Raw genomic sequence first — 25,187 nt, forward strand, 5'->3', positions numbered from 1 at the left:
TGACTTCTGTGCTCTGCCCTCTGGAGGTTAGAGATCATAGGATGCAACCTTTAGAAAAAGTAAGTTTGTCTATGATAATGATTTTTATGATACTGTGTACAAGAAATGTTTATGATACAGTGTATAAGGGGCCTTCTATTCTAAGATCTCAAAACCCTGAAGACCATTTTTCAGGCAAATGGCTTGCTGTATCTACTGTTTCATTTGGCTAGTCTTCCCCTTGAGAATATCCCTGTAACCACAAACTCTTATTACCTCCATATATTACCTCCACATATCATTTGTAATAGCAGGTGTTCTCTGCTTCTAAGTTAGCTGAGTATCTCCACTAAAGTCCTGAGTGGACTGTTGGAAACCCTATAGAGTAGGCGCTGTATAAAGGTCAATCATATCCCCTGAGGACAAATGCAGTGTGAGTAATCTCATTCTTTCCTTTTATTCTGTGTACCTTGATTTTCTTTATTTAGCAAATCTGGTTCTTTTCTTTTTTAAAAAAAATTAAATTTTTTAATTTTTGTGGGCACATAATAGGTGAATATATTTATGGGGTACATGAGATGTTTTGATATAGGCTTGTGGTGTGAAATAATCACACTGTGGAGATGGGGTATCCATCTTCTCAAGCATGTGTCTTTTGTGTTACAAATAGTCCAGCTACATCAGTTATAGTGATGTGACAGTCATGCATTTTGTAATACAGCATTTCCCGTTATTGTATTTGTGTGTGTATGTGGTATGCTTGATTTAAGCATTGAGATTAAGTGGGAGAAGGAAAGGGCAAGGGTGTTGATAATCAGGCTTCACCCATGATATTTTGGCAAGCTCAAAGAGAGACCTGCCATTGGCTTCCTTGTTCTACCAGACAAAGTATTTAATATTCTCTTGCCAAGTTCAGCCTTTGTAGTCCTTCTTTTCAGCAAATTATGGCAAGTGCCTTTAAGCTTTAGAAGGGAGCAGGTGGAAGAGGTAAAATAACTATAATTCACTGTTTCTCTCTTTACTTTCACATTTGTATGTTTTGGGCTACAGTCCTAAAGTGTCTTTGCTGCCTCCTTTTATCGCACCTTTATCTGTCTTGCCAAAGTCTTATAAGCCCCGTCATGTGCTTCTGCTAGCTGTGCTGCTTCTAGTGAGCTCAGAGATATTAGGAATGTACGAGTACCTATCTTAGAACTAGAAAGGCAGCCCCTAGTGGTCCATAGACATTAGTCACATGGCATTTTATAGCTCCCCTCTGGAGTTCCTTGAATCAGAAATGCAGCCTTTATTGATCACTGTGGTTTGCCTAATGTTCTACTCATGGCTCTACATATGAAGAAAAATAGTCTTAGCTTAGTGAGCTCAGCATCTAGTGGGGGTGGTGGCAAGAGGTCAACATATGAAGGGAGGAGGAAGCACAGGAGCACCCAGGAGGGCCACAGACTGGGGACACCCATAGGACATGACTGCAGCACCAGGTGAGGGTGCTGGATGAAGGTTTTCCTAGGGAAGATGGTGTCTGAGCCAACTCCTGAATAGGAAGCGTGTCGCCGTTTGAATCTGGGGTGATGAGGCATGTGGTGGTATGTCTTCCAGGTAACAGGCAGCATGAACAAAAGCTGAAAGGCTTGGTCTTTTTAGGAGCGAGCAAATCCCAGAACTTGCCTTCTCTGTCGTTGATCATTAGGGCTTTGCCAAAGAAAGTACCTGAGAGAAAAAATATGTGCACGCGTGTGTGTGTCTCTGTGTGTATGTGTGTTTGTGTGTGTGTGTGTCTCTATGTGTGTGTGTATTGCAGCCACATTTAACAAGCACTTAACATAAAAGATGAGCATGAAATGAGGTTTTATATAAAGCACAGTCTTAAAGATTTCAGGTGAATGTGTTGACATGAAATGCAAGAAATCATTCTGTTGTGATAAAGAGCTTATTTGGATTTGGGATTAAGTTCATTGCAATAACATGAAACTTATTGTTATGATAGCAAAGGGATTTATTACTATTTAACTAGAGTTGTTTAATACTGCAGAACTTAGGCCCAGGATTTTATTCAGACATCTAAAGAATTAAAGAGATCACCAAGAAGCAAGCAGTAGAAAGTACTAGAGTGTTTAGTCACTTGAAAATGGTGAATTACCCTACGTATTGCTCGAGGCCTGTAAGTGCTGAAGGAGAAAGAAAAAGATTAGGGAAGCTGATGCAGGAAAGAAGGTAGATGTTCACCAGAGGTTGTGATGAAGTTAATAAGTAAGGGCATGTTGAAATCAGGAGCCTCAGGACTAGTCAAAGTTTTTTTTGTTTGTTTGTTTTTGTTTGTTTGTTTGTTTGAGACCAGTTCTCTCTGCTGCCCAAGCTGGAGTGCAATGGCATGAGCATAACTTACTACAACCTCCTGGGCTCAAGCAATCCTCCTACCCTGGCCTCCTGAGTAGCTGGAACTACAGGCACGCACAGATACAACTGGCTAACTTTTAAAATTTTTGTAGAAATAGGGTCTTGCTATGTTGCCTGGGGTGTTCTAGAACTGCTAGCCTCAAGTGATCCTCCCACCTCAGCTTCCCAAAGTGCTGGGATTACAGGTGTGACCCATGCCACCACGCACAAAGCATTTTTAATGCTATGCTTTGTATCTATTTCTCTGCCTTTTCTGACAACCCTTCATGGGGAAGGAAAGAAATGCAATATATAAGCATGAATGAGATCCGAGTAACCCTGGATATTTGCACATAGATTCAACCCACTCTAGTTTATTGCAGTTTCAGAACATTTCATTTGATTCCTACAATGATCAGGTAAGGAGGCTAAAGCAAAGGATAAGAGAGAACTATGGCACAAAGAATTTAAAGGACCACAAAAATTGTATGGCAGAACTAAGACTAAAAACCTGGTCTTTGGACTCCTAGTAGAGTGCTCTTTGCTGCCACACCATACTGCATTCCTTTACTAGGATTTATTTTTAAATGCTAAAAGCTCAGCACTTGTTCCTCCTTTGTGAGTCACTAATATATGCAGCTGCCATAGCACACTGTAGGGCTCAGCCCAGCATATTTAGAATAGAGTGCTAACGTGGGAGCTAGTCATATTTTGGTTTCGTAGCTAACCTTTTATTGAATATTGAAATTGTGACATTTTAAAATCTTTCTGCATCTCATTTTCTTTTTCCTTGATCTGTGTTATGTGAATGGAATCATCTAGCTCCATTGTTTTAACAGGAATATATTTGGTGCCAGTTTCTTAGGAGAGCCATATGGTTTGCCCCCAAATTTGTGTTGTGTTTTCACTAGTTTTATGTGTCTCAGGAATTGTATTTAGGCCATTTTCTACATAATCCTCTGTCAGACTTCATATAGGAACTTAATTTCCTCACAGGTTATAGAAATATTACTTATGGATTGTATAAAAACAGTACCAGCTAACATTCATTAAGCACTAAGTGCTGGACCCTTGCATTTCATGTAGACCTTACCCCAATCTTTCGAGGTAGGGTGGATGGAGAAGCATGGGCATGTGGCTCTTACAGAGACAGTGTGGAGCATGGCCAGGTTTTACACACAGGTCCTTTGGCTCTAGCCTACACACTTAACCACTGTGCTATAGAGTGTATGCAGAGAATGGTCTAGAAAAAGGTCTCCATTGGTAGGGCACAGCCAATTCTGTCAGTTGAAATCCTTGATTCCTCCTAAAATGAAGTTGATTGTTCATTAAAATCCAAGTGGCTGCTTTCATGCCAGATGTAGATCTTGCTCAAATAATGAGAACTAAGTAAGCGCTCCTTGCAGAAAATGTTCTTCAGAGGCTGGCAGATAGTTCACTTTGTTTGAAGTCAGGCCCAGAATTCATTGTGACAGGCCTTGATTTATATTAAATTTAAGGAGACCTGACAACCGTAGAAGTTTGAATATTCATCATTAATTTCAGCTGTTTAATTAATTTAGCTTCTGTGTCATGTGCAGAATTTGAAATCTTAAAAGAAAAATAATTAGAAGTGAAGTGAAAATGAGGCTTTATTTCTGCAACTATAAATTTTCTTACACAGTATGATCTGGAAACATATGAATTGTTTTAAAAGGTGTTATGTCAACTTACTTCATATGTATTTACACCAGTTTTGTCTGAACTAAGGTAATAGTTTTTTTAAAAATCTATCCAAGATTCCCAATAGACCTCCTTTTCTCTTCCCATTCATTCTTACATGTATTTCTTCAAAAACTACTGAATGTCTTTTATTCCTTGCACTGGCTTAAGTACATTAAAGCCTTTTAATTACTAGTGCATTGCTGAGTTGGCAGGCTATCACAAGGAATGAAATTTTAATGGAGTCCACCTATCTGAAATTCATGTATCATACTCTGCCCATATACTTAGCCTGACACCAGTTTTGGGAGAGATATAAACTAGATAGTAGGTGTGCATTTAAGCAGGTAAGACATTGAGATGGCTAAGGATGATAGTGGCATCACATATGGTACATTAGATCCAAAAGAAAGCAATAAAAGCATTTTATCATTTTTGGAGAAGACCTAGAATGTGTTAGAATAGCTGTCAGCCCCAAGGGAGACAGTAATTTAGGCTCCTGGTGCTTGACTCTTAAAAAGTAGCTCAATCATGAACAGAAGAAAATGATCTGAAGATCAGATCCTCAGAGCCAGTGTTTCAACTGTGTTCCTCAGCTATGCCTCAGAGGCCAGTTCTACATTGCAGGTGGGAGGAGGGGCTGGAGGAGTGGCTGGAGGAGGGAGTCAGTGAATGAAAACATTTTTTCCACTTTCAGTTTTTCTTAAGTCTTCCTCTGTCACAATAGGAAATCAGTAGATACTGCCTAAAATTGATTAATCAAGAAGTAGCATGGTAAACATAGTATTTTAAAAGTGGATATAAGAAGAAAATGTGTAGAAACATAGAAGAAAATGCTAAAAAAAAAAAAACCCACTAGAATGGATTCCAGTTAAGAGCAAGTCTAAGAGTGGGGAAGGGAGGCAAAGCAAGGCACTTCTGTTTTCCATGTACATATTACTTTTTTAACAGATAAAGTATTTTTTAAGAAGAGGGCTTATGTATTTGTGTTCTGTATGTGCTTCACATCCTGGGTAGATATCTGCTCACATTTTTAAAGGAGACCATTCCTTGGAAGGGAAAAATAATCAGGATATTAGTGAAATTTCACATCAAATGATACAAGGGCTGAGGCTTGAGAAGTCAAATTTCTGGCAGGATGTTTCCCAATTAAATCATTTCTGCTTTTGACCATTCATCTGGCATTCTCTAAGTTATTTCAGGGACAGAAGCTGCCTCCAAAAAAAAGTAAAAAATGTAACTGTGCAAAAATTCTGAAAGAGTCTGTACTTAGGAGACAATTTCTCTGATAGTTTCTGTTTATCCTGTAGTTATGCCAATTCTAGATAAAAATTGCTCCCTAACTACTCATTTTGATGTTTTCTTTTTAAAACAGGGAAATGCACATAAAATCATGGAGAAATGTACATTACCATTGACTGGAAAGCAATGTGTCAACCGCATTATTACTGAAAAGGTAAAAAGTGCTTTTTCTACTGTATATTACCACGTTTTAAGTAAGCATTTTTAGAAAGTTTTGTTACCTTCTAAGAGTGTATTACACCAGTAGTCATAGGACTCATTTAGTCTGTGGGCAGAATGAACAGGAAAGCTCCTCAATTTAATGTTTCTAAATGTAGAATTCTTTATGTGCAACTCTTTGGAAACATACAAACAAAATTGAATCACTGTCCTTGGTAACTTTGACAGTATGCTATAATCAGAGAAAAGTTTTATTGATCTTTATATTTCGACTATTACAATGTCAGGCTGGATGATGATATATGCAAAGTTATGAATATATTATTTCTACCTTTTCTAAATCACAAGTAGAAATTTTTGGATTTTAAGAAATTCAGCGTAAGTTGGGTTTTTAATTGTTTCAGTGCAAATCGTAGTATAGGCCCCACAGTAAGCCAAGAAATGTATTCTGTTTCTTGCATGCTTTCTGCTCTCTTTTATAGGTAGGGTTTCAAAACACACAGTGACTCTCTAGATTCTTCTTACTAGATGGAACATGTTGGTCAGTAGTACAACTGAAAGCTGCTCAGACCAGAGAAGCATCACCAGCAGCTGCCTGTCGTCACCCTTCTGACTCAGATTTGAACTTAGTATATCGGAACGACTTACTGCTTTTAAGTCAGCTGGGAGGGTGTGTTTTCTTGATTCAGTACCTTGAAGAAGCCACAAAACAGAATTAGGTATATCAGGTTCTTTTAGTGCTGTTCCAAGAACAGTAGCATTAGTGTCTTGGCATTAATCTGACTCACTAACCTCATTGAGGTGTGACAGTGAGCACCCTAAAGCAGGCTTTGAAGTGGGCTAGGAGGCTTATTATTCCCAGAAGCCACTTTTAAGGGAGGTTCTGTCCTAAATGATGCCGTCCCCAGGACTACTTATGTGGAATGCCATGAAGGTAACATATAAAGAAGAACAAGATAAAAGGGCAGAATGTTTTATCCCACCATCTATTCTGAATCTTTACCATTTCTTGAATCCCCCCAAAACTATGAACAGGGCTTGTTGAAAAGAATCCATTACTTTAAAGATAAAAGCAAAGCAATATTTTACCCTGTTGGTTGTTTGTTTATTTTTAAATAAAGTGGTAGTCCTTCTAAAGATAATTCCAGAAACATTCTTCCTGTGGGTCCTCTCCTCCTTCCATCAGCCCTCTCCTCATCTCCACATGTGCCCTGCCCTTATTCTTACCAGTTCAGTTCTTCTACCTGTCATAGCTCCCACTTGATCCTCGGCCTCCCCAAATACTACCTGTCCTTTAAACCTAATGCAGTTTCCCTCTTCATCATGAAGGAGGTTTTGCACCATCGTAGCACACAACAGTTTATTCTCATAGTGGCCCACTGTTCATTTTGGCACTCATAATCTAATGTATTCTTATGCTATAACTTACATTGGTATTTAACTTTGCTATCATTTTAAAAACTTTTGAACCAGATTGTTCCCAACAGTGTGTTACAGAAAGGAGGAAGGCAAAGTCTCTGTCCTAAAGGACAATGTGGAAGAAGGGTGAGACACCAAACATCCAGCCTTGCCAGCAGTCAGAGTAATTGACATGATAAAGGCCATATGGAGACACACACCAGATGCTAATCTAGGGACACAGAGAAAAGCTGCCCAGCAGTGTGGGCAGAGGTGTCAAGGAAAGCTTTTTGGTGTTATTAAATACAAGCTTTTAACATATCTTGCAAAGCATTTCACAGTATGTACCTTTTCTCCTCTAGCCTATTCCTTTCTGCTTTAACTTTCTCCCTACTTGAGCCATACTAAAATGCTGTGAACTACATTCCATTCTTCCCTGGACCATGTTCTTTTGAGACTTTGCACATCCTCTTTCTCTGTCTGGAACATTCTTCCTACCCCATCCATCTAGCTAATTTCTTCTCATCCTTTATATCTTGGCTATATATTCCTCTTGCAAGTCTTCCCTATCCCTCCCCAAATTTTCTGGGTGCTTCTCTGAATCTTTGTACTTATCCTAACTTAGCACAAACCACTGTACTGAAATAAACTCTAATCTCTGCCTGTCTCACTCACCACTGTTTATCTAACACTTGGCACAGTGCCAACCCATACTCAGTGAATACTTGTGCTTTTCTTGCTGAAAAACTGGATTGAATGGTGAGCCTCGAAAGAGCAGTAGGAATTTCATCAGTTAGAAAACCAACAAGGACCTTCTGGAAAAAAGGAAGAAAACATGTAGTCACAGAGGTATGAAGAAAACATGGCTTGTCCTATAACCTGCAAGTGGAACTGTTTGGAGCAAGGGCATGGCTGGATTCTGAAGGCTGAGGTGGAAAAGGCAGTGAGGGGTCAAATAATGGAGGGATGTAGATGTCTTGTTAAGAGCTGTGGGTCTTATAAGGAAGACAGTAAGGAACCCTTCAGTGATTTTGTTTTAAGGCTGGGGACACAATAAATTAGATTTGCATTAGAAAAAAACACTGTAAGCTTTTATGTAAAGTGGGGAGAAAAGAGATTAGGCAGAAGCCAGTTAAGAGGATCCATAGATCTAGGCAAAAAATCTCAAAATTCTAAACCATAGGACAGATAGAGAGATTTGAAAGAGATTTAGGAGATGGACTCCACCTAACTTGATGAATTGCACATTGTTGGTAAGACAGAGGTGATTCCTAAGTTTTCTGACTAGAGAGAATGTTGACCTGTGTATCCTTTAGGAAGCCCAGGACTGCAGGAGGAGAAGGGGGAGGATAACACAAGACATGAGTAGGTTCAGTTTGGACAGCCTCAGTGTGATATTCCTGGGAATACCCAGTCAGATATTGCAATATGGAGATTTGGATCTAGAGCTCACAAGAGAAGTCAGTATTGGAATAAACTTGTGGGTGTCATTAACATATGGGGATAATTGGAGCCTTAATTATAGATGACATTGTATAGCAAGAAAAAGTAAAGAGAAGGGCATCTACGTCTGGAACTTTCGGTACCTTAAGGAAAGGAAGGTTGCGTGTTTATCGCTATGCTGTGTGCATAGTAGGTACTCAATAAATACTTGTTGAATGAGTAATGAGAATGCAGTGCCGTTAAGAGCAAGGAAGGTCTCCAGCCCTCACTAACGGTGGACTAGAATGCCATTATCAGATCCAGAGAAAATTCCATTCAGTTGCCCTTTGAAAGAGAATTTGGAGGATGCTATGACCCTGATTTCCTAGTTTTGAGCTGCTAGAATGAGGTAATGAAAGATGTGTTCCTTGGTTCTGTTTATATGCTGGATTACGTTTATTGATTTGCATATGTTGAACCAGCCTTGCATCCCAGGGATGAAGCCCACTTGATCATGGTGTATAAGCTTTTTGATGTGCTGCTGGATTCAGTTTGCCAGTATTTTATTGAGGATTTTTGCATCGATGTTCATCAGGGATATTGGTCTAAAATTCTCGTTTTCTGTTGTGTCTCTGTCAGGCTTTGGTATCAGGATAATGCTGGCCTCATAAAATGAGTTAGGGAGGATTCCCTCTTTTTCTATTGATTGGAATAGTTTCAGAAGGAATGGTACAGGCTCCTCCTTGTACCTCTGGTAGAATTCGGCTGTGAATCCATCTGGTCCTGGACTTTTTTTGGTTGGTAAGCTATTAATTATTGCCTCAATTTCAGAGCCTGTTATTGGTCTATTCAGAGATTCAACTTCTTCCTGGTTTAGTCTTGGGAGGGTGTATGTGTCGAGGAATTTATCCATTTCTTCTAGATTTTCTAGTTTATTTGCATAGAGGTGTTTATAGTATTCTGTGATGGTAGTTTGTATTTCTGTGGGATCGGTGGTGATATCCCCTTTATCATGTTTTTATTGCGTCTATTTGATTCTTCTCTCTTTTCTTCTTTATTAGTCTTGCTAGCGGTCTATCAATTTTGTTGATCTTTACAAAAAACCAGCTCCTGGATTCACTGATTTTTTGAAGGGTTTTTTGTGTCTCTATTTCCTTCAGTTCTGCTCTTGGTTATTTCTTGCCTTCTGCTAGCTTTTGAATGTGTTTGCTCTTGCTTCTCTAGTTCTTTTAATTGTGATGTTAGGATGTCAATTTTAGATCTTTCCTGCTTTCTCTTGTGGGCATTTAGTGCTATAAATTTCCCTCTACACACTGCTTTAAATGTGTCCCAGAGATTCTGGTATGTTGTGTCTTTGTTCTCGTTTGTTTCAAAGAACATCTTTATTTCTGCCTTCATTTCGTTATGTACCCAGTAGTCATTCAGGAGCAGGTTGTTCAGTTTCCATGTAGTTGAGAAGTTTTGAGTGAGTTTCTTAATCCTGAGTTCTAGTTTGATTGCCCTGTGGTCTGAGAGACAGTTTGTTATAATTTCTGTTCTTTTACATTTGCTGAGGAGTGCTTTACTTCCAACTATGTGATCAGTTTTGGAATAGGTGTGATGTGGTGCTGAGAAGAATGTATATTCTGTTGATTTGGGGTGGAGAGTTCTGTAGATGTCTATTAGGTCCGATTGGTGCAGAGTTGAGTTTAGTTCCTGGATATCCTTGTTAGCTTTCTGTCTCGTTGATCTGTCTAATGTTGACAGTGGGGTGTCCCATTATTATTGTGTGGGAGTCTAAGTATCTTTGTAGGTCTCTAAGGACTGCGTGCTCCTGTATTGGTTGCATATATATATTTAGGATAGTTAGCTCTTCTTGTTGAATTGATCCCTTTACCATTATGTAATGGCCTTCTTTGTCTCTTTTGATCTTTGTTGGCTTAAAGTCTGTTTTATCAGAGACTAGGAATGCAACCCCAGCCTTTTTTTGTCAGAACCAATGACAAAAACCACCATTATCTCAATAGATGCAGAAAAGGCCTTTGACAAAATTTAACAACCTTCATGCTAAAAACGCTCAATAAATTAGGTATTGATGGGATGTATCCCAAAATAATAAGAGCTATCTATGACAAACCCACAGCCAATATCATACTGAATGGGCAAAAACTGGAAGCATTCCCTTTGACAGGGATGCCCTGTCTCACCACTCCTATTCAACATAGTGTTGGAAGTTCTGGCCAGGGCAATCAGGCAGGAGAAGGAAATAAAGGATTTTCAATTAGGAAAAGAGAAAGTCAAATTGTCCCTGTTTGCAGATGACATGATTGTATATCTAGAAAACCCCATCGTCTCAGCCCCAAATCTCCTTAAGCTGATAAGCAACTTCAGCAAAGTCTCAGATTACAAAATCAATGTGCAAAAATCAGAAGCATTCTTATACACCAATAATAGACAAACAGAGAGCCAAATCATGAGTGAACTCTCATTCACAATTGCTTCAAAGAGAATCAAATACCTAGGAATCCAACTTACAAGGGATGTGAAGGACCTCTTCAAGGAGAACTACAAACCACTGCTCAATGAAATAAAAGAGGATACAAACAAATGGAAGAACATTCCATGCTCATGGGTAGGAAGAATCAGTATCATGAAAATGGCCATACTGCCCAAGGTAATTTATAGATTCAATGCCATCCCCATCAAGCTACCAATGACTTTCTTCACAGAATTGGAAAAAACTACTTTAAAGTTCATATGGAACCAAAAAAGAGCTCACATTGCCAAGTCAATCCTAAGCCAAAAGAACAAAGCTGGAGGCATCACGCTACCTGACTTCAAACTATACTACAAGGCTACAGTAACCAAAACAGCATGGTACTGGTACCAAAACAGAGATATAGACCAATGGAACAGAACAGAGCCCTCAGAAATAATGCCACATATGTACAACTATGTGATCTTTGACAAACCTGACAAAAACAAGCAATGGGGAAAGGATTCCCTATTTAATAAATGGTGCTGGGAGAACTGGCTAGCCATATGTAGAAAGCTGAAACTGGATCCCTTCCTTACACCTTATACAAAAATTAATTCAAGATGGATTAAAGACTTAAATGTTAGACCTAAAACCATAAAAACCCTAGAAGAAAACCTAGGCAACACCATTCAGGACATAGGCATGGGCAAGGACTTCATGTCTAAAACACCAAAAGCAATGGCAACAAAAGCCAAAATTGACAAATGGGATCTAATTAAACTAAAGTGCTTCTGCACACCAAAAGAAACTACCATCAGAGTGAACAGGCAACCTACAGAAAGGGAGAAAAATTTTGCAATCTACCTATCTGACAAAGGGCTAATATCCAGAATCTAAAAAGAACTTAAACAAATTTACAAGAAAAAATCAACCCCATCAAAAAGTGGGTAAAGGATATGAACAGACACTTCTCAAAAGAAGACATTTATACAGCCAACAGACATGTGAAAAAATGCTCATTGTCACTGGTCATGAGAGAAATGCAAAACAAAACCACAATGAGATACCATCTCACACCAGTTAGAATGGCGATCATTAAAAAGTCAGGAAACAACAGATGCTGGAGAGGATATGGAGAAATAGGAACACTTTTACACTGTTGGTGGGACTGCAAACTAGTTCAACCATTGTGGAAGACAGTGTGGTGATTCCTCAAGGATCTAGAACTAGAAATACCATTTGACCCAGCCATCCCATTACTGGGTATATACCCAAAGGATTATAAATCATGCTGCTATAAAGACACATGCACACGTATGTTTATTGTGGCACTATTCACAATAGCAAAGACTTGGAACCAACCCAAATGTCCATCAATGATAGACTGGATTAAGAAAATGTGGCACATATACACCATGGAATAGTATGCAGCCATAAAAAAGATGAGTTCATGTCCTTTTTAGGGACATGGATGAAGCTGGAAACCATCATTCTCAGCAAACTGTCACAAGGACAGAAAACCAAATACTGCATGTTCTCACTCATAGGTGCGAATTGAACAATGAGAACACTTGGACACAGGGTGGGGAACATCACACACTGGGGCCTGTTGTGGGGTGGGAGGCTGGGGAAGGGATAGCATTAGGAGATATACCTAATGTTAAATGAAGAGTTAATGGGTGCAGCACACCAACATGGCACATGTATACATATGTAACAAACCTGCACGTTGTGCACATGTACCCTAAAACTTAAAGTATAATAAAAAAAATAAAATAAAATAAAATAAAAAGAAAGATGCGTTCCTCACCAGCACCTGGGCTGTGATTCACTGTTACCCATAATGTAAGCTTTTGTCATGGTGACAAAGTAATTAACATTTATCTCTTAGACAAAGTACTTTTGGTATTCTGGATAGTTGAACAATTTATTGTGGCTTTTAGGTTTTAGTCTCCATTTTTGTCAATTTTTTGTTTGCACCTTATATCACTAAGTGGAAAGTTTCGTAAGTATTTCAAAAGTAAGTTTCCTTTTTTAAATTATAGATACTTGGTTTTCTAATATATCTAATTAAGATTTGATAAATGTGTTAATAAGGTTTTTTTAAAAGCAATAAGTCAATTTGCCATAGATTTATTCTCCCTGATTACTGAAGCCTTACATTTTTGATACCACAGTTATCTTCTAAATCATTTCCATGCCTGTTCTTAATAACATAATCCAGATGCTCTTTTCTTATTTGTTCTTTTATAAATTGACAGTTGTTCAGAATGCGAGAAAAAGCAAATCATATGAATAGTGCTCCAGACACATTTTCTGCAAAGAAAGTGTTCATTTAAAAAAAAATTAATTGTCATTTTGGAATGAAGCAAGCTAATGAGTATACAAACATTCCTAAATTATCCATTTATTTTTTTCCTCTTGAAACACACATTTCTGCCAAAAAACTTTTTTGGAACATAAAATGTACAAGCAAACTGAAAGTTTACTGAAATATTTTGTCTTACATTTCAACCCTCTTTTCCAGTAATGTCAACCAGATTATCTGTGAATTCATCAGAGAAACCAAGAATGCCGTTATCACTGGTCCCAGCAATGTGTGTTTCTGGGGAAAAATATAAATCAACTGGAGTCAATAATCATTCCAGGGCTTTGATCTGGCATCACATATAAGTGAGATGTTAAGCTACTAAAGGAGTAAAAAGTAAAAAAACTGCTTGTATGCTGCCCCACCTGTCTCAGGGTTGGTGCTCAGAGTATGTTTTCTTATAGTTGTCCTGTATCACAATCTTGGGAAGTACATTTTTATTATATATGTCTACAGATGCAAAGACAGGTTCACTGAAGGTTGCATAACTGTTGTGCAGCAGAGTGGAATTCTCACTGAGCTCAAAGGCCAGGGCTCTTTTCTCTACGTGTTGCTGTGTCTTGATATTACCCTTGTAGTTAGGAGTGTATTCAAAAATGACAATTCAAGGTTTGACTTCCAAGCTAGTTGAAAAATTGGTTGGGCATGGTAAAGGAGGCCGAGGCAGGCAGGTGGATAACCTGAAGTCAGGAATTTGAGACCAGCCTGACCAACTTGGTAAAACCTCATCTCTACTAAAAATACAAAAAATTAGCTGGGTGTGGTGGGGCATGCCTGTAATCCCAGCTACTCGGGAGGCTGAGGCACAAGAATCACTTGAACCTGGGAGGCGGAGGTTGCAGTGAGCAGAGATCGGGCCATTGCACTCCAGCCTGGGCAACAGAGTGAGACTCTGTCTCAAAAAAAAAAAAAGATTCTAGGCCTGCAAATCATAGTTGAATTTAGGTTAACTGTAGAGGAGAGGAAAGCTCTGGGATGCATAACATTTTCGTCTGAGAAAGAGGAAACTAACCATGAGAACTGAAAGAGGGTACAGTGCTTAATGTGCTGGAGGGTAACTACAGCATGGAGTTTAAGCCATAGGAGAAGTAGTTTTAGCTTTTACGGTTTGAGCTTCCCTTCAGTAAATAATCTGCCTTGAAATAAGTGAGCCTCCTGCCACTGCAAGTATCTAAGCAGAACCCCATTGACTATCTGAGAAGAATGTTTTGAAGAATTCTTGGGTGGAAGGTTATATTAAGTGACCTCGTAGGTCACTTCCACTTGAGTTATATTTCTAAGTGTGAAAGCATGTGTTCTAAATTGGATACAACAGGTGTGGTCTATCTGCTGAGGTCAAGCCATACCAATTGGCACTACCAACACCTGATGTTACAGACCAGAATGATGGAATGTTTCAGGTGAGATTGGCTTTCTGGTGCTTGCCCTAAATATAAGCATCTTCATTTGATTTGCATAGCAAAGGGAGATTCCCATGCTCTCTTTTTGAGACTATATGTTTTACAGGACTTAAGGAGAATATTTTAAACAGTTACCTGCATGTCTTTCAGGACCAGGATAGCTATCCTCTTATAATTACTCTTAGACACTTCAGAGCACCTTCTTCTGTTTCCTGTAATTCTTTACCCAATAGCATTTATAAATTTTTTCCTATCATTCATGTGCTTTCACCTTCCAAATATTCCCTTTCTCTCTCCCTCTTTCTTCATTCCTTTCTTTGTTCAAATCATTATTAATCACTAATTGACCTTTGACCAAAAGTGTTAGACTTAACAAAAGGGAGGTAGTTTTTAAAAACTGGTTGCAGTAGTAACAAATGCCATCCATGGTCAATGCTCATTTATTTTCTGGCATTAACACTGTTCCACAACTAATTGCTGATTAGGGAGTTGGCATTTATTCTCACCAAAATACCATAGTTACAGTTGACATGTTTTCACTGCTGATTTTTCTTTTGTCCTGGGTCTTGTCTTTCCTTTTTTTTTTTTTTTTGAGACAGAGTCTGGCTCTGTCATCCAGGCTGGAGTGTAGTGGCGTGATCTCGGCTCACTGCAAGCTCTGCCTCTCGGGTTCACGCCATTCTCCTGCCTCAGCCTCCCAAGTAGCTGGGACTACAGGTGCCTGCCACCATGCCCAGCTAATTTTTTTTTTGTATTTTTAGTAGAGACGGGGTTTCACCGTGTTAGCCAGGAAGGTCTCTATCTCCTGACCTTGTGATCCGCCCGCCTAAGCCTACCAAAATGCTGGGATTTTAGGCATGAGCCACCGCGCCCAACCTTGTCGAACTTGCGAGGTTATTTCTGCTTTGTGCCGTATAATAATTATTTTGATGGAAATTGTCTTTGTCCTTTTTCTTCCCACTCTGACAGGCTGTGTTTGATGTGGACAAGAAGAAAGGATTGACTCTGATCGAGCTCTGGGAAGGCCTGACAGTGGATGACATACAGAAGAGCACTGGGTGTGATTTTGCAGTAAGTATTTCTGTGAACAAATCCAGCCACTTGTCTTATATTATAGGTTTGATTAATGGGTGTTTACAGGACATGAACCATTAATTTGTGATCATTTTTGGAGTTGACCTTTACAGTGAACAGGAGTAGAAGGAAGGGTGCCTCTAGATGAGAGCAGGTGGGAACAGAGCTGTGCTCTGACTCACGGGCCAAGGTTTGGCTTAGGACTCAGAAGCAGGAAGGGGACACACCACCAGGAGCTGCTAGAAACAAGGTTGAGCTTGAGCTGTAAGCTACTTTATGCTTTGAAGGCCCTTGTAATCCTCTCTTCTTTGGTTATATGGCAGCTGTGCTTGAACTTGATTAACTGAAAAATGTGAGCCACCTATGGAGAAATGATACTTCCTTATTTTTAAACCCATCTATGACTTATGACTTACTCTAAATTCTATGCCATATTTCATCTGTTAAAAATATTAAAATGTTGGGCCTCTGACATCACCAGGTTAATCATCACAAAACAGACATGCCCTGTATTTGAAGGTAAGTACATAAAACACTCAGACTTACCAAGCAGATAAATACGTCAGGGGAGTATCTATTTAAGAAACCTCCAAATCCCTTTTTAAAACAGAATATTACTGAAATATAAATAACTGATCTTTAATATAAGTGCTTATTCATAAATCAATCACCTAGCTAATGGCATTGAAAGCATGGCTCAGTCTATTTGAAGTTAACCAAAAGTAAAACTAAAATGTCTCTGAAGAAATGAAGGAAAGTGTATTAGTCCATTCTCACAGAGCTAACAAAGACAACATAAGATTGAGTAGTTTATAGAGAAAAAGAGGTTTAATGGACTCACAGGTCCACATGGCTGGGGAGGCCTCACAATCATGGCGGAAGGTGAAGGAGGAGCAAAGGCACGTCTTATGTGGCAGCAAGCAAGAGAGTGTGTGCAGGGAAACTGCCATTTATAAAACCATCAGATCAAAGACTTACTATCACAAGAACAGCATGTGAAAAACCCACCCCCATGATTCAGTTACCTCCCACCAGGTCCCTCCCATGACACATGGAGATTATGGGAGCTCCAAATCAAGATGAGATTTGGGTGGCGACACAGCCAAACCATATCAGAAAGGGATATTATTCTCATACCTATTTAAGAACCAATCTAATTAAAATGAAATAATGAGAATAAAATATGTTAATGTTACAGCTACACATCTTGGAGAAACTAATTTAACAAAAGTTATTTGATAAGTCATACATATATTTTATGTATGTCTTTCTTGTGTACTACATGCTTTGCTTGTACCTATCAGTGCATAACACATTTTTTTTTTGAGATGGAGTCTTGTTCTGTCACCCAGCTGGAGTGCAGTGGCACGATCTCGGCTCACTGCAAGCTCCGCCTCCCAGGTTCATGCCATTCTCCTGCCTCAGCCTCCCCAGCAGCTGGGACTACAGGCACACGCAGCTACTCCTGGCTAATTTTTTGTATTTTTAGTAGAGATGGGGTTTCACTGTGCTAGCCAGTATGGTCTCGATCTCCTGGCCTTGTGATCCGCCCGCCTTGGCCTCCCAAAGTGCTGGGATTACAGGCATGAGCCACCGCACCCAGCCTACACATTTCTCTCAAAACGATTTTTGTTTCATAGTTCATTATCCATATAATAACTGTTCCTGGTACTCTACCAAGGTCTCTGTCTATTAACTTTTTTTGAATGTCCCTTTGGAAAAAGAAGTCTCCCAGTAATACCTTGCATGCAAAGCACATCTTTAATTAGCTTTTCAATAAACTCAAGGAGAAGGATATGCTTATACTTTAACTATTTAGGATTTCTTACTCTAGTGAGAAAAGCAAACAATCTGTAATCAGCTATTCTTTATTTTTTTCTATGTGGAAGAATTAACCTCTTCATCAGATAACATTTTCAAGATCCACAGAATGTTCAGTTTTTTTTTTGCAGCAAAAGAGAATGTACAAAGAAAGACCTGGTTATCTTGTTCTTTTTTTATTCATGTGGGTAAATAAGGAATGAAAATATGAGTTTTTACTGTTCTTGCTTTGTTTTCCAATAAAAGGTGCTGTTCCAATGGAAAATATCTCTGTAGACCCTCTCAATTTCAGTACCATCTCTTCTTCTCACAGGGATATGTAATCTTGTTTTCTCCAAATTAGGATGTTGAGATGAAATGTTAATTTGTATGTCAATGTTGTCCTGAGAATGAAAAGGTGTGGTATCAATGGAACCATCCAGAGGACTAGCTTTTGAGCATCTGACAATCAATGGCATCTCTTTAGACTCTGACAGATGAAATCACATATAACAGTTTGTTTCTCTGTAAGGCTAGAGCTGGAGTGCCCTAAATAATAAAATGTTCTACTTAATACCTGGATTATCAATAAGGATACATTTAATTACAAAAGTGCATTGAAGAAAGCATTTCTTTCTTGATAATTCAGAAGACATTCTATGTCTTAATTCAGAAAATATTCCCTGTGGTTATCACTGCATAGCTAGCATTGTACTCCTTATGTGACTGTATACTATTTGCTCAAGTTCTGTTTGAGAAAAGCCCCTAGAACTCAGCCTTCAACTGGCAGTCAACATTCTAGAAGGGAATGATTGGCCAGTGTTGCCTCATAAAGAAAAAAAGGTAAAATCCTAGTGCAAAACAATTTTAAAATGTGTTGGTAAAAGTTCTGTATCCCTAAGGATATGGGCAAGTGAATGGGCCAAAGCTACATTATGTGGATATTAGCTGGTTGGGAAAATACTGGGAATTCCAAAGTAAAAGACTAAATATGACAGCATCAGATAATAGGACGTGACAAAATTTTGGTTTTAGGGTATCAAAAAAGAATGATAGTGAAATATTTTGGCACTGTTAAAAAAAAGAATTACTAAGACTTTTTCATATATATCATAGTGTTATTAGCCATAATAAAAAAATGGAAAAAATATGATTTCTATCACATGAAACATAACTTTAAAAAATCTGTAATGACTGTCACAGTTTTGTTCATGATTTTGTATCAACTGAAAGTTGGAGTTTTCCATTGGAGGGCAGTATCTTGAAGGTCATATATGTCTGGAACTTGGTAGAGGCTGTGGAAATTTTGTTGTAGAAATGCAAATATTGATTATATTTCTGGAACCTTCAGCACACACCCAAAATAAGATTCTAGTCAGGAGCTGTTTACAGCTAGAGAAGCCAACCATATGATTACTCTCCCTCAAAATGTAGATGCTATGAAGATAGGGACTTTGCTGTTTCTTGGGAATTGAGCGCTGAATCCCTTGAGAGAAAGGAGCTTAGCAGGTAGAGGTAAAAGTATTACTATTATACAGGCTAGAGTGAGGGATGTAGCCTAGGTGTACAGCCACAGCAGGCTTCCCAGTTGTGAACCCCACAGATACAGAGGCTTTGGCTCCCCAGTGTAGGCAGCACCAGAGAAACCCAGGCCTCCCGTAAGGGTAGCCTTCATTTCTGAGCTTCCATCCACATGGCTGAGAGCAAAACAGAGCATTGCTGTCTAGGTGAAGACCTCAATGAAGAGGAGGAGTCAGGCTGAGTTTCACATGTTAAGGTTCCTCTGCCCAAATAATCATTTAATTACATCAATAAGGGACACACCAGAGGCCAGGGTAGTTACACGAATAGATAGGTGTCCTTCCGCATGGAATGGGATATGAGAAGTGGGGAATAAAGGCTCCCCTGTCCCCAGCGTTATTGGTAGAGCCTTGTATGTATGTTCATGCTCTACAAATGCTTGTGATGCTGTTCAGTAATGCTTTCCTATTTTTAAATAACTGTGGTAAAAACTTTAAAAAGATTTACCATCCTAACCATGTTTAAGTGTACAATGCAGTAATATTAAATGTATTCACATTGTTATACAACAGATCTCTAGAACTTTTATAACTTGCAGCTCTGAAACTACTCATTAAACACTAATTACACAGCCTTTGGCAACCACTGTTTTTGCTTTCTGTTTCTATCATTTTGACTATTCTAGATACCTCATATGAGTGGAGTCATACAGTATTTGCCCTTTTGTGACTGGCTTATTTTGCTTAGCATAATGTACTCAGGGTTCATCTGTGTTGTAGCACGTATGAGAGGATTTTCTTCTTTTTAAGGCTGTATAATATTTCATTGTGCATATATACCACACTTTCATGACCCACTCATCTGTTGGTAGACATTTGGGTTGCTTCCACCACTTGGCTACTGTGAATAGTGCTGCAAAGAACATGGATGTGCAAGTATCTCTTTGAGATTCTGCTTTGAAATTTTTTAGATATATAATTCAGAATTTGGATTGCTGGATCATATGATACTTCTATTTTTAATTTTTTGTGGAACTGCCATACTGTTTCACAATGGTTGCCGCATTTTACATTCCCACTGTCGGTGCACAGGGGTTCTAATTTCTCTATATCTTTGCCAACAGTTATTTTCTGTTTAATAGTGGCCATTCTAATGGCTGTGAGGTGATATCTCATTGTGGTTTTGATTTGCATTTATCTGGTGATGTTCTCAAAGTTTCTCATATATTCTGGATGCTAATCTCTTATCAGGTGATTTTTGAATGTTCTTTTCCATTTCATAGGTTGCTTTTTCACTGTTTTCTTTGACACATGGAAGTTTTTAAGTTCAGTATAGTCTTCTGTCTGTCTTTTATGCTACTAGAGCCCAACATTTGCACAACTAAGGAATCCTTTGGCTTATTTTTCTCCCATTATCCTCAGATTTTGAAAGACGTCTGTCTCCCAAATATTTAAACAGTCAAAATGATGTCATATTAAAGCTGTGACAAGCTAATGAATATGTCAAATTTCTTTATTTTTTGGCTATACTTAACAGCATTCAGTATGCCAGTTACTTGATGGGCGAAAGTATTAGGTTGATGCAAAAGTAATTGCAGTTTAATAAATGGTTTTGCCATTGAAAATAACGGCTTTCAATTGGTTATTTGGGTTGTTTCTTTTCTGATGAATGCTTAAGCTATGTAAAATAGATGTTGTTATAAACCACACGTCTGTGGACCTCTTTTGAAACAGTATTTCTTTGATTTTGTCTTCTTAACTTAAAAAATTAAAAATGTATCCCATATTTAAATATTATGTGGTAGAATAAACTTCCAGACGTCACTAGTCATACACCCAATGTATGTTCCATATTGAGCTGTAAAATGTGAATAAAATAGAACTAATTTATGGTTCTTGCTCCCAAGAGCCTTGGCCTTATTCTCCACGCAGGAATATACCTAAACCACCAGTGGCAAAACAAACAAACAAATAAAAAACTAGTAAAAGCATTGTTTGTTGATATGTTTGCAGTGGAATCTGAAAGAAGCTGCAGACATTCCTTGCCTAATTGAATAAATTTATACTCTCAGTATCTACTATGAACTGGCATTCTACCACAGTCAAGCAATATACTTTTGGGATATTAATGCACTGGGAAGACAAATCATTGGCTTGTCTTCTATACCTAAATCATGTCACCTTGTGCTTAGCCTGCAGATCACGTTGGCAGAATAAACTCCTTTGGTTTGCATGAATTTACAATGTTGATGAGACTGGGAGAACAGAACGAGAAATGGTGGTTTAGTAGATGTTTTTCATTAAAAAGCAGGCAAAGTCAGTCTATATGAAGCATTATCTTATTTTTGATGTCATTTTTCACATTGAGAATGTAAATGACATTAAGAGCTCAAAATAGGGCTGACATGACAAGGAAAAGGATCAGATGTTTAAAAACATTAATGTGTCCAGTTTCTTTTTAAAGGAAGTGCTATGAAGCATCTATAGAAAATGATTTGTAGTAAAAAAGTTTCACTAAATTGGGCCAGGCACGGTGGCTCACGCCTGTAATCCCAGCACTTTGGGAGGCCGAGGCAGGTGGGTCACCTGAGGTCAGGAGTTCAAGACCAGCCTTACCAACATGGAGAAACCCCGTCTCTACTAAATATACAAAAATTAGCTGGTCATGGTGGCACATGCCTGTAATCCCAGCTACTCGGGAGGCTAAGGCAGGAGAATCGCTTGAACCCAGGGGTGGAGGTTGTGGTGGGCCAAGATCACGCCATTGCACTCCAGCCTGGGCAACAAGAGCAAAACGCCGTCTCAAAAAAAAAAAAAAAGTTTCACTAAATTATTTCCACAGATGCTCTGTTGTTTAAAAAAAAAGAAAGAAAATGAACTGTGAGACATACTTATCTAAATACTAAATAAATACTAAATGTTATTCTTAGTAGAGTTGAAAATCTGTGCATATGTGTGATGTTACTTTTTGTCTACTTATTCTGTTTATTTTGTCTATATGTCTACTCATAGAAATAAGTCATAATGCGTTCTCATTTACCATAAGCTATATACCAAATCGTGCTGAACTTTTTTATTCTTGTTTATTCTTATTTATTCTTTTAGTAGACATTTTTGCCATTCTGGTTTAATATTTTAGTAGAAAAATGGAAGACAAGACATTAACTCTTGATACTATAAAGAGTTAATTGTGAAGAGCTAATGCAGACATTACTTATGAATGAACTAAAACTATTTAACCTTATGAAAGCCAAATGACAGCCTGTTCTTTCAGTTTTTAATACTGATTTAACCTCTATTAGGAACCTCCCTTCTGGTTCTTTGAAACCTGTATAATTATCTACTTATTCATTTGTTCATTTATCAATTTAAGAAAATGTTGTTTATTCTGGAAGGTAAAGTGCTAATTGGGCTCATTTCGATTGCCACATCTTTCAGAATTTCAAAAAGCACTCAAATTTTGGTATTTCCTGCTTTCCATGGGGACTGTTACTAACTAGAACCCAATCAATATTTGCCCTGTTGAATTAAGGGATACCTGGTACCACACTTTGAAAAATCTGTCACAGTTAAGCTGACCGCTTATATTTATGGTTCTCCTGCAACTGGCTCTACCTTAAATATACATTCATTGTCACTTTTCTCTGCTTGCAGATTTGCAGGAAAGCATTGACTGTTTTATACACTGAACATAATTATAATCAACATTTAATTGTTTTAATGCTATTACTTCCATATTTTAATAACTTGGAATCCTCTTGTTGCCTTTGTATCATTTCTATTCTGATTATGAAATTTCCGATAAGATTTATCATTGATCATATGTCTCTTCATTAATATGTATTTAGGTAATCCAAAGATTACATAAAGCATCTTTCAACAAAATTATGAATTGGCTGGATCTATTTTGAGGTTTTGGAGACTTGGGGTTTGTACTGTGTCTTAAGTGAAGTCTCAGAGGCATCAGTCTCTGAGATCAGTGATCCATCTGACAGGGGGCTTGGTTATTGGGATCCTTTGTTTTCCTCTGCTCCTCTTCCACCCGCTCCTTGTTGCCAGCCTTGTTCATCCTTAATTTAGGAGCTAATACAAGAAGGTTGAGAACTACGAAATACCCAAAATGTAAACAGAACTGTTCTGTCTCAGTGTTTCAGGGTGGAAAATCATATGGCAACTCCAGGGAATGTCCATGGCAAGGCTGCTTGTTGCCTACATGATTGAAATTTGGAAATGAAAAGGAGAGAGATTTATATCATGCAGTTTTTCATAATTTGATTTTTTTTCCTCTTTTACCAGGTTTCACCAAAACTCATGCCAATGCAACAGATCGCAAATTGAAATGTGGATATTTGTACCGGGCTGCGTGTTTTTCATTTTAAACACATAGGATTTAATTGAAAGGACATCAGTAATCATAATTGTGTATTTGACAGGTGGTTTTTGATTAGTTTTCTTGTGTTTCAGACTTTATGCAGCCATATAAACTGTTCTCTAGGCATGCTGTGACATTTTAATAAAAAGCAAAAGGAGCATTTATAATTATCTCATTTGTTAAGTGCTGAGAAGATTGTCTTTATAATAAGTAATTATATTGAATGCATTTTCACTGAATATGGTATGTATGCTAAATTATATGAACCTTTCCCCAAGAAGGGCCCTAGAAATTGATGTGGCTTTCTTCTTAAATATTAATTATTAGTCCTGAAAGAAAGATAACATATGTGATTTTGTGGTTAGGAGAGTTGCTGTCATGATTGTTTTTTCTTCACCCTCCTCTAACTTTTCTTTTGGGGCTTCAGATTTTATGATTACATCTTGTCCCCCTAGAGCATCCCCTTCCTCCCATACTGCTTTTAAACAGATGCCCAAGAAGGCAAGCAGGAATGTCTCTTGTGGGGGGAGGGCAGGGAGAAATAACTAGTTCAAACCAACTATCTATCTATGCTTTGCAAAGACTAAGGCGTATTATAGGAAGAGGGCTAGAAACCTAACTGATTCTTCTCAGTTTTCTCATTTTACAACAGCCCAGTATTCCTTTGTATCCTCCAGGGTCCTTGAGAATACTTCTGTTATTGAGACCCTGTGGGCTACTTGTACTGTACCTCCTCTCAAGCCAAGAAGGGCTGCGGGATAATTTACCATGGATCCTTAGTAGCAATGACAGCAGAGTTAAAAAATAAAACGTGTTTTACTTTCAGGCTCTCGTTTTGGTTCAGAGGAGATTTTAAATATTGAATGACACTTCTACAGAACAATGGTTTTTCTTCTGCCAAGGCTACTTCCTTTAACAAAGTGCCTTTAATTCAGCCTTATCCAACTAGGGAAAATAATGATGGACAAGTCTAGGATTTGAAGAATCAATGAACTTTTAGTGTCAGGGAATAAACATGGTGGGTAGATTAGGTTTGAAAGAAACTTCCTTAGAGGTATTCTCAATACCAGACAGGGGCCCATGGGAATGACTTCAGAAGCATCCCAGATAATAGATGGGTAAAAAGTCTAGGCACCCTGAAGAACAGGTGAGACAGCTGGCCTCTGGACAGAGGTAGGCATAGTACAGTACAATATATCATTCCTCTGGTCCTAAATATAGAAACTTATTCATGTTTTTAGGTGCTGGTGGTCATTGAAACTCACATCTCTTCAGGTGTAGCTACAATTGTGTAATGTACAATATTAGAGAAAGGACAGGCTTTTTATGAGTAACACACACCATATATAAAATAGCCTTTCTGGCTGACCACATGGTTAAATGCATACCTTCCCAGTACTGGGGGGAAAAATGACCCTTCTTAGAATGTGCAAGTTCCATGAGAGTAATATATTGATATGATTTTGAAAAGAATTGTTCATAGTTACATCTTCAAACTTGCTTATCATTCCAGTGTGCATCTTTAAGATAATGTGATTCTAAGTAGATGACTTTATATTCTTGATTAAAGAGTGCTATATATGTTAGGAAATGCATTAAGGAATACAATAAATATTCCAAAGCGATATAGATCAGTGTGACTGTCCTTTATTTCACTTGGGAATGGCATTGCTAAATGTGGGAATAATGCAACAGATTGTCAGGATAGCTAACAATAAAGTCAGCACACATCACCACTTCTGTTTTTTTCCTTTCCTTTTTTTTTTTTTAAATTATACTTTAAGTTCTAGGGTACATGTGCACAATGCACAGGTTTGTTATATATGTATACATGTGCCATGTTGGTGTGCTGTACCCATTA

General features: G+C 38.2%; 1 protein-coding gene across 7 annotated transcripts in view; it reads left to right on the top strand.

Annotated features, from left to right (window-relative positions):
• OXCT1 (3-oxoacid CoA-transferase 1) overlaps positions 1 to 24,951 on the top strand; it is a 154,580-nt gene extending 129,629 nt beyond the window's left edge. For 6 of the 7 annotated variants that reach the window (XM_063619531.1, XM_055246754.2, XM_055246755.2 and 3 more), the window contains 3 exons: positions 5,429 to 5,509; positions 15,530 to 15,631; positions 23,251 to 24,951. In XM_063619531.1, coding sequence (XP_063475601.1) covers positions 5,429 to 5,509; positions 15,530 to 15,631; positions 23,251 to 23,292 — 225 coding nt within the window. In that variant the 3' untranslated portion in view covers positions 23,293 to 24,951. Of the gene's footprint in view, positions 1 to 5,428; positions 5,510 to 15,529; positions 17,721 to 23,250 lie in introns of those variants that run through there. The other variant, XM_063619530.1, reaches the window with a different exon arrangement.
• The last annotated feature ends 236 nt before the right edge of the window (positions 24,952 to 25,187 follow it).

The sequence above is a fragment of the Symphalangus syndactylus genome, chromosome 16, assembly GCF_028878055.3.
Source record: "Symphalangus syndactylus isolate Jambi chromosome 16, NHGRI_mSymSyn1-v2.1_pri, whole genome shotgun sequence".
Classification (NCBI taxonomy): domain Eukaryota; kingdom Metazoa; phylum Chordata; class Mammalia; order Primates; family Hylobatidae; genus Symphalangus; species Symphalangus syndactylus.